Genomic DNA, 9718 nt, shown 5'->3' on the forward strand with positions numbered 1-9718 from the left:
CCCGGTGAGTCGGGGGTTTTTTTTCTTTCAAAGTGCGGGGAGCTGGGGCGGGCAGGGCAGCCATTGCCAGGGCGGGGAGAGCGGGTAGGGGATGGGCCTGTGTGATTCAGAGATTCAGCCAAATTGATTCGGGACAGTGATTCGAATCGCTGAATCAAACTGCTGCCCCCTGAATCAGCCGAATCCGAACCGAATACTAGCCGCTTCGCGCAGGCCTAGCAGGCAGGTTCTGCACTAATGGGTTTACAGTCTTAATAGACCAGAAAGGCAGATGGAGTCGGGGAAGGGGTAGGATGCTCCGGCACAGTGACCCTGGTGAAGGTTTAGTTAGGGGGCAATTGGCTAGATGGGAAGATAAAGGGAGGACAGGGGAGGGGAGGGGAGAGGTAGGGGAACAGGTGTGAAAGGAGAGGTTCGGAGTAAGGAGCTGCTCAGCCCCAGGCAGAAGCCAGACAAAACCCTCAGGGTGGCTTTGGCAGCTGCTCCAAGCAGCTTGTACTTATGGCTGGCTCCTCAGGGCTGTTTTAGCTCCATGGCTGCACGGGCCAGGGAACGTCGTCCTAGTGCCTCCTGCGCGTGTGTGTGGGTTTTCCTGGGATGTATTTGGGAGCCGCGCTGGTCTGACAAAAAAGAAATGCAAATATCTAGAACTCTTGGTTCAGAAATGATACCTTTTATTAGACCACTTGGGTTTTCCCATTTCAAGGTGGGCGAGGAGCTGCTTGGGGGTGTCCTTCTCTGCACCCAGTTTAATCCCTTTCTGCCCAGTGCCGTCATAGTTACAAAAAGCTCAACCAGTCTGGGGACAGCTGTAACTCTGGTGTAGCTACAGCCTTGCCTTCATGGATTTAGCAGCAGCTTTCTGAGTGCCGGCACAGATTACAATGGCTATGAAAAAGCCCACGTTCACCTCGTGTTCTGCAAGCCACAGTCCCTTAGACAACATGCAAACGCCGGTCATGTATTTGCTGTGATTGCTCAATCTAAGCTTCTTCTTGCTGCAGGTTCCCAGAGCTGGAGCAGCCCAGGTTCAGCAAAGTCCTTCGCACGCTGGCATTCGTGTATCCCTACCTGTTTGACAGCATCCCGCTTTTCTACAGGGTAGGTCGTGAAGGCTCACTTTCCTAGTCCCCACAAGGTACCTCTGCTAGCTGCAGTGAAGTGATCATGGGTGGTTTAATGTTAGACTCAGCACTTTTAGGAAAATATGCAGATGCTTTTAAAGAGATCAGGAAAACGACTCGGTTAGTTTTGGTGTGTATTTGTCTTCCCCCGCACCTTATTTTCTGCACGCAGGGCAAATTTTCCACACGTTGGCAACTTGGCTACAATTTGCAAATCCAAACTCAAATCTCAAACTTGATTGGGATTTGACCTTATTGAAATCCAGAGCAAGGACATAAGGCACATGACTTCTGGGGAGAGGCTGAGGGAACTGGGCTTGTTGAGTCTGCAGAAGAGAAGAGGGAGGGGATTGAACAGCAGCCTTCACCTCCCTGCAGGGGGGCTGCAAAGAGGATGGAGCTGGGACAGGACAAGGAGCAATGGGCTCAAGCTGCAGCAAGGAAGTTGAGGTTGGATATTAGGAAAAAAATCTCACAAGGAGGGTGGTGAAGCACTGGAACAGGCTACCCAGCGGTGGTGGAGTCTCCATCCTTGGAGGTGTTTAAGACCCGGCTTGACAAAGCCTTGTCTGGGATGATGTAGTTGGGGCTGGTCCTTCTAAGAGCAGGGAGTTGGATTAGATGTGACCTCCCGAGGTCCCTTCCAACCCTCATGTCTATGATTCTATGACATGAGCATTTGGCCCATAATTTGTGTGAAATGGACTTTATTGCACCAGACTGTCTTTGCTGCTGGGGTCTGCTGCAGTGCTCCAGGTCCTAGCATCTGGCCTGAGCATACGGGCACTTGAAGTCATGCTAAGGGAACTACTAGTCAAGGTGACACAGACTGATCACCTTGGTACATAAAGGCTGTGGGTGTACATGTTGCATCCTTCAGCAAGGCATGGCTAGAAAGCCCTGGTTCATACAAACTCTCAGGACTTGCTTGTCCAAGCAAGGAGGTTCCAGGTGTGGTTGAGGAGCCCTACCTCTCCCCCAGCCATGGGGTAGACCAAACTCCACAAAAGAGCTTCAATTGGCAGCAGTAGCATATGGTCTGCTGGGTACTGCACAGTGTAGAGGTGCAGCTGAGACACCAGCCCCCTTTCTACAGGTGGTCTGCAGCTCGCTTTTTCCTTCCCTTGGTGCCTCTGTGTAATTCCCCTTGCAATATTGCAGCTGTACCTGTGTGCAGAAGACAGCTGTGCAGAAGGCGTGATCCCCATCCACATCCAACACGTGGTATTCGCCTTCCTCACCTGCTTCATCTTCACTACACATCTGCCGGAGAGACTTGCACCAGGGCACTTTGATTATATCGGTGAGTGATGAAACCTGCAATTCTCGTGTCTTGATTTCCAGCACGTAAATGCACTGGAGCGTGAGCAGCAAGCGTGGGTTATAATATGTAAGGAACACAGAACTGGTTTCATGTTTGAACCTCTGGATACATTGGGCTAGGGCTCAAGTAATCTTGCCTAAGTGGGTAAGAAACTGTTTGCTGAGACCTGTTGTTTCAGGAAGCTTTGCACGGTCTTTAAGGACCACAAAAGGGGTCCTTTCACATGCAGAAGAATGTACTTCCAGCAAATGGAGCACTAACAGAGCATTGACGGGCAAGAGAAACTGAGCCACCACTATTACTTAACAGCACTTAAAAGGTTTTTTGAGCATTTGCCATCCAAATGATCTCACTTTGTAGTGACTCACACTGGAATTGCAGTCCAAAACAGTAGGTCTGTAGGCTTGCAGCAGGCTGAGGTTCAGGGAGTTTCAGAAGGGACAATTTTCATACTTTAGTAGCCCAGCAATAAGAAGCAACATAAATGAATGAAACACAGTACATGGAGTTGCTTTGGGCTTGCTAACTCTTGTGGGTGTGTTCCCGAAGTAACTTTCTCATGAAATAGTTCTTGCCTCTGTTGCAGGACACAGCCACCAGGTCTTCCACGTATGTGGAATCGCTGGCACGTACTTCCAAATGGAGGCCATCATGATGGACATGGCTTCACGACATGAGCGGCTTCGAGCTTCCTTCCCGCTTCCTACCCTCTCTCAGACAGTTGGTTTGATTGGCGTCTGTCTTGTCATTAACCTCATCATCATTGGGGCTTTCTCAAAGGCACTGTATTCAACTCCAGAGTCCTCCAAGAGAGAAAAAACCACGTAGACTCTTGATTACACTCCTGCAGATGAAAGGGAATCAAGTCATACTAGTATCATGTCATGTAAGGTGGCAAGATATTGGTGTATGTTCTCTGGAAAATCCTTATTTAAGGGTTTTCAGGAATGAGTTGCTTTGTATTACACCGTCTTTGTACACATGACTCCAAAGTTGGGAAGAAATCGGGAGCATGTTTTTAAGTCAAGTCGATATTTGAGCTCAAAAAGGATACAGAATGATTTTTAAAACTTACTGCAAAAGGGAGAAATATGTTCCTGTTTTGCAGTCTAGTCTAGGGAGGGCAGGTTTAGTCAAAACAAGGAAACTCATGGCAGGAATATTATACCGGCTCACAGCCACATATGGTTGGTTGTGTTTGACTGCTTTGCTGAACTTGCACGTAGCAGTGGGTAATGCCAGTGGCAGTTCACAGCCAGAAGCATCTTTAAACCGTAAAATGTAATACACGGGCTGAATTTCTGCTGAAATCAGTGGGCATTTTGCCTTTGTTTTTTATTACGGCCAGGATTTCAACCCACCCTTGAAATGTCTCTGGGACTGGACCTTCCACTCACGGTATAAGGAGATGATCCCCCAGTCTAGCAGATCTCATTGGGGCGGGGCGGGGTTTCCCTGTTGCTCAGCTTGAATATCCTCAGACCTGTTCCCCTCTGGTCAAGGGCCTGATCTCGAGCTCACAACAACCTGTGGAAGTTTCCTGTTGGGTACAATGAACTTTCCATCTGGCCCTTTTCTTCATTTGACATCAGTGGTTGCCTCCGATGAATGATCGTGTGAATGAGAGGACAATCAAACCACTGTTGCTCCCAATTCATTGATCCTCGCCAGGTGCTGGTGTAGCGAGGACAAGTGGGTAAGGCTTGGCATCCCACTTCATCAAACCAGTCCTGGGTTGCTGACTGCTTGGAGACATTACAGCCTAGTATAACTTAAAGCAGCCAGATAGATGGCTGTTCTAGCCATCTCCAAGGGGGTTGACCTGGGGAGGTGGGCTAGGATCAGGGAAGCCTTAAGGCACCCTCTATCCACTGCTCCCCAGCCTCACAACCTAAATTCCAACCCCAATCCTTTGCTGGTGTAGATCAGTATAGCCTCACTGATGCCAATCACATTAGCCAGTGTAGGTCAGTGTAGTTCTGTTCAAGAGAATGGATCCGGCTCTTTTCTGTGATAATACCAAAAAGAATTTAAAAAAAAATCTTTTACTAATGTTTTTACACCAAAATAATATCTACAAGATTAAAAACTTACAGTTCTATGCACTCGCCTTGCACTAAACCCAAGTGCTTAACAACCAGGTGCCTTAACGAAGGGACTTGAGTCCTTGCTTGCAGTTGGACATTTATCAAAGTAGCTATTCTGGAATAATTCTCCCTATTGACGCTCATTCCAGGATATCCACTTTGGCAAACTTCCACATGGGAGGTAAGGGCTAAGAAGGCTCACTTTGTAACTTTCTCTGGAGTTTACACTGTGAAGACTGTATTGGGATTATTTTCACAGATGCCATTGGTGGTACCGAACATGAACGGAGAAATCACCTATGCCAAAGAAGTGACTGGAGTTCTTGTCACAGAGTGAGCTCTGTCTGCAGCAGTTTATGAACTCTGTGGGTTTTTTTTTAACTATGCATTCAGTGAACTCTTGCCTGAACATGCCTCGGGGCAGTTTGTTGAGCTGAATTCCACAGCTGCCGTTGCTGGGGAAAGGTGTTTGATATGATTAGTGCAAAGCCAACTAGACTGAAGTCAAGGGAGCTCAGCTTTGATGATCTCAACCACAGGCCTGCTGGCAGGGAGAGATGGTTTTGCCCCTCCGCAGCCTATAGGGAGGACAAGCATGACTGGGGCTCAGCATTCGGCGCAGCGAAGAATGGGCTTCTGCTCTCTGCATCGACACGTGCAGGGAGCAGGGGCAGCACGAACTCTGCCAAGCCTTGAAGCACTTATGAGCCGTGGGCTCCCAGAAGGGGTGAGGTCAGACTATGTGAGAGTGCATCTTAGGACTTCTGTATTTGCAGCTCTGTAATTCTCAAGTGTTTTACAAACTGTTGCTCAGATTAACAAATCCTCTGTGCCTTCTATGTCCTTTGCTTTCCTGCCATGTTGTCCCCAAAGGGGTTAAATTAGAAACTCAGCCCATAGCCTAGCTGGAGCTGTGGGGAGAGTCTTATGGGGGATAGAGAAGGTGCAACTGTGGGGCTCAAACACTGATGTCGCAGGCTAGGGAGGTCAGATAGCAACATGCTGCATCCCTGGACATTAGCTAGGTACAAGCCTGGGGGGGTGTCCCTGGGTGCCAGAGCTAACACGGTGATTAGACCTGGTCCGGACTCATTGGATGAACCCATTGGCAACCAACTGGGGACCACAAAGCTGGAGAAGAGAATTGGGCAGGCTGTACTAGCCACACTAGCATTTTCACTACTGTTTTCTATGCATGGGAGCAGTGTTCATGTATCTCAAGCCTGGAGGGTGTCTGTAACTTAATTGTCACATTGAATTATCTAATATATTTGAATGCAATGCAGTACTGAGCTGAAATGTTATCAAGGTTCTTGAAAATTACATGGGTTTATCATTTGTTTTCTAAATAGTAGCCTCTATTGAGGTATAATAGATGCACTTTTGGGTGACAGCGCACCAAACTTTTTAAATATATAAATACAAGACGCAAGGATATTGATATATCTTTTAAATGAGTAAGGCTTTGGGAAATGAAGTAACTTTCCTTTGAAAGCTAATCAAGATACACTTTCAAGTTTATCAGCACTGGAACATATTATTTCATCCAACATTTTTATTTAATTTAAAAAATGTTAAAAATAACAAGAAAATAGGTGCAGTATGTACCAACTCCACTTGGATAGTTCTGTAGGAAGACAACTGTCCTGTGATATGTTCATCTCACTGTTTTGGTTGGCTAACACAGGAGGAACCTGACTTTGTTCGCCAGAAGTGAAATAAACTTCTACGCCATTTTGATGTAATCTAGTTCAGCTTTTTTCACATTTGGTAGTTTAACGTCTCAAGTTTAAGAACTCCGATTTGCCAGTGACCAATACACATTCACAGCTAGGCGTCTATCCAATATGCTTTTATTCACAGGAAAACCACAAATACAGAAAAAAAACCAGCTCTTTGTTTTACGTGATTGTTTACATCCTCATCATACTGTATTCTTCAGCAGTATAACGGTGGTATTTTTTCTATGGGTTATACCAGAATAAATTATTTGAGCACTGTTACATTTTCCCATCTTGGACTATCATGTAGGAAGCTCAATCAGATTTCTTACTGTGTTGGAGACGTACATGACTTAAGCTGTACACATGCAAAGAAATACAATTTATTTATGCAGGACTGCTTATGTCAAATGGTTATATGTGCAGAGTACAAGCAACTAGCTGTTTGTTTCCTTCTGTCCTTCATTATGTACTCCAAATGCCGAGTCCTGCAAACTGAAGGCCAGTCTGTAGCCTGTCTTAGTCCTAACACGAACATCCCAGCACTGATCACCAGACCCCCTTCCAAGACGGAGACACAAAAGCCCCTTCCATTTAATAACTAAATCTAGTTGCTTATGTTGATTCTAGTCTATTTATTGGAATGACACAGAAAAAGAGATACTGTCCTGATGCGTATCTGAAAGAGGCAGGTTATATCTCATCCAGAATAAAATGACGCATTGTTTTGGAAGTAAGATCCCATGTTCATTTGTCATAAATGTCATTCATTCCTGGTCCAGTGCCAGGGTACACGATAGCTTAATGCCATCTCTTAGACTGAGCCTTTACCTTAATTTTAACCCTACTTATTTTACCCTCGCTCCAACACAACCCTTCTTCCATAATATTATGAGTAGTGCTGATTCCTTGGTCCTAGAGAATTACATTGGCGCTCCAGCCATCTGTCCCCAGTCCACTGACTGCCAGGCTGCAGCTGCGTTGACTGTTACGTATGTCTTGACTCCACAAGGCAGTTAATTCAGATTAAGATAGCAATTAAGCAAGACATGGGCCTGTCTCACCATCTCCTCTCTGTCCCCAGTGTGGATTTAAAGCAGAGCAGCTGTTCTTGCATCACTCCCTGTGTGGACTCTAGTGTTGGGGAAGACGTGAGTGAAGCCTAGCTGGCTGGGTCTCAGTTCAGGGAAGACTTGAGGTGAGAAGTCTTCCATCCCCAACCATAAAAGAGGGTGATGGAAGAGGTGGGGTGTTTTTTCCCTAAAGGATGCTGCCTTTAATTGGTAGGGGTTGATATTCGGAAGAGCTGATTAGACTCCTGGCTGTTCCTGGAAGATGCTGCCATTTATCACCCAGGGCAATATTTTCTAAACGGGACTACTGCAATATATTACAAACTTCTTTGGAATTACAGTTGGTGCAGGTTTGGGCCGCTTGCTTGGCAAACAGGGTTTCTTCCGGTGACCACGTTACATTGCGCTCTGATTAGTCCGGTTAGTCTACAACAGGGGTGTCAAACTTGTCTGGCCCCATGGGCTGCATAGGTGGGGCAGGACTGCTCCATGGGCCTCATGAATGGCACAGGGCTGCTCCCCACATACTGTCTCCAGCACCTGTGTTGCCTTCTTCAGCCGGTCTGGGACCCAGGGGGAAGAGAGCTGGCATTTGGGTGTTGCTGCAGGAACAAGCCATGGTTTTGCTCAGGCACCAGACGTTTGGGTGTTGCTGCAGGCTTTGCTCGGGCACCAGCCGGGTCTCCCCCAGGTGCGTGGGTGCTGCTATGGGAAGGTCCTCTGTTGCAGCCAGTCTGGGCCAAAGCCTACAGGCCAAATCCAGGTCATGGGCTTGACACCCCTAGGCTAGAACCGTGCTTTTGAGCTTTGCTAGTTGGGGATTTTGACTGGGTTGTGCTCATACCCCTGCTGCGACTTAAAGCTGGGGGCTCTTGGCTAGAGTCTTGCTTAGGTTTGCCAACCCTCCAGCACCGCCCTGGAGCCTCCAGGAATTAGATATAAATCTCCAGGAGCCAATCTGGGAGATAAACGATAGGTCATTCATTAAAAGAAATATTAAATGTTGAATCCGATTCAGATGGTAGTCCGGTGGGATTTTAAAATGCAACAGTCGTGTGCATTCGCTTTCTTGATGTAAAATCTACGCCCTGTAATCCATAACCGATGCACACGGGCACATCTGTGTCGCGTCACGGGCACGTTGGTGTTCCAGAAACCTCCCGGAATAGATTCAGAGTTGGCGATCCTAGCTCTTGCCCCTCCACTTAGGGTCAGACGGATGCAATATTTGAGGGCAGGAAGGAATCCTCCCCCTCCCCGTGCAGCCTGGAGGGGGTCGTCTTTCTCCGTCGTGAGGGGCACGGCCTCTTCCGTGGATCTGTTGAGCGTGCGTTAACCAGGGGTGGCAGCAGCACAACGGTGGCCGCCGCCGCGGCCCCCCGCTTTCCCCGTGGCAGGGTCGGGTGTGATGTCTGGTGCTGTGGCAGGGTCGACGGTTGTTTGATGAGGAGTTTAAGTGAGGGTTTTCTCTGTACAAGCCTGACGCTGCCTCCGGAGGTCCCTCCCAGCCCTGCTCGTCTAGGACGAGAGGCGAATCTACCCTGCCTTCTCCTCCACTTCACGCTCGGACTCGCCCGACCGCGGCGCTGATGTCCACCGCCCACCAACGGGGCGGCCTGGGCTCGGCACCCGAGCTGCCCCAGGGAAGGGGATGCGGGGCCAGAGCCCTTGGGACGCCGGCACCCGATTTAGGCCTCAACTGGGTTTAGGGGTCACAATACGAGGGGCCTCGACAGGAAAAATCAACCTGACCCAATATCAAGTTTTATCAGTTGGTAAATAAAGGCGATACGGGAAAATGACTCTGTCACTAGGGACATTTTCATTCTAATATGACAAAAATAATAATAATAATAATAATAATAATAATAAAAAAATACACACACACACACACACATATATATATATATAACACACACATACACACACACACACACACATATATACATACATGTATATATGGCTCCACAGTTGTTCTTCATATTGAGTTAATCAATTATTGGATAATTTTTTCTTTGTGCCTTCCCGTGTGTATATATGCAAATAAGTGTGTGTGTGTGTGTGTGTGTTTGGGTGCATGCGTGTGTGTGCGTGCATATATGTGTGGGTCTGCATGTGTGTGTGTGTATGTATGCGTGTGTGACTGCGTGTATGTGTGTCTGTGTGCATGTGTATGTATATGTGTCTCTGTGCGTGTATACATGTGTGTGCGCGCACGCACGTGTGTCAACGCGCAGCCTTCGCACGTGTCCGCGGGGCGCTGATCATGTGCCCTCCTCGCGCGGTCTCCTCCCCCGGACGCGGTTCCGTTGCCCGGCAGGACGTGACGCGAGGGGCTCGCCCGTCTCCATGGAAACCATTGTGGGACGCCCCGCCCGCCGCGCGCGCG

At 48.0% G+C, this 9718-nt stretch overlaps 2 protein-coding genes across 16 annotated transcripts in view; both read left to right on the forward strand.

Moving 5' to 3' along the window:
- The window catches only part of PAQR5 (progestin and adipoQ receptor family member 5), a 29807-nt gene extending 23269 nt beyond the window's left edge, over nucleotides 1-6538 (forward strand). For all 15 annotated transcript variants that reach the window (XM_025214205.1, XM_025214211.1, XM_025214207.1 and 12 more), the window contains 3 exons: nucleotides 1005-1101; nucleotides 2286-2427; nucleotides 3035-6538. In XM_025214205.1, coding sequence (XP_025069990.1) covers nucleotides 1005-1101; nucleotides 2286-2427; nucleotides 3035-3276 — 481 coding nt within the window. In that variant the 3' untranslated portion in view covers nucleotides 3277-6538. The remainder of the gene's footprint in view (nucleotides 1-1004; nucleotides 1102-2285; nucleotides 2428-3034) is intronic.
- The window catches only part of KIF23 (kinesin family member 23), a 30241-nt gene continuing 25338 nt past the window's right edge, over nucleotides 4816-9718 (forward strand). Inside the window, exons 1-2 of the mRNA XM_006032447.1 lie at nucleotides 4816-4868; nucleotides 7341-7407. Of these exons, the coding sequence (XP_006032509.1) occupies nucleotides 4816-4868; nucleotides 7341-7407 (120 nt within the window). The remainder of the gene's footprint in view (nucleotides 4869-7340; nucleotides 7408-9718) is intronic.

The sequence above is a fragment of the Alligator sinensis genome, unplaced genomic scaffold (assembly GCF_000455745.1).
Source record: "Alligator sinensis unplaced genomic scaffold, ASM45574v1 scaffold334_1, whole genome shotgun sequence".
NCBI classification, from domain to species: Eukaryota; Metazoa; Chordata; order Crocodylia; family Alligatoridae; genus Alligator; species Alligator sinensis.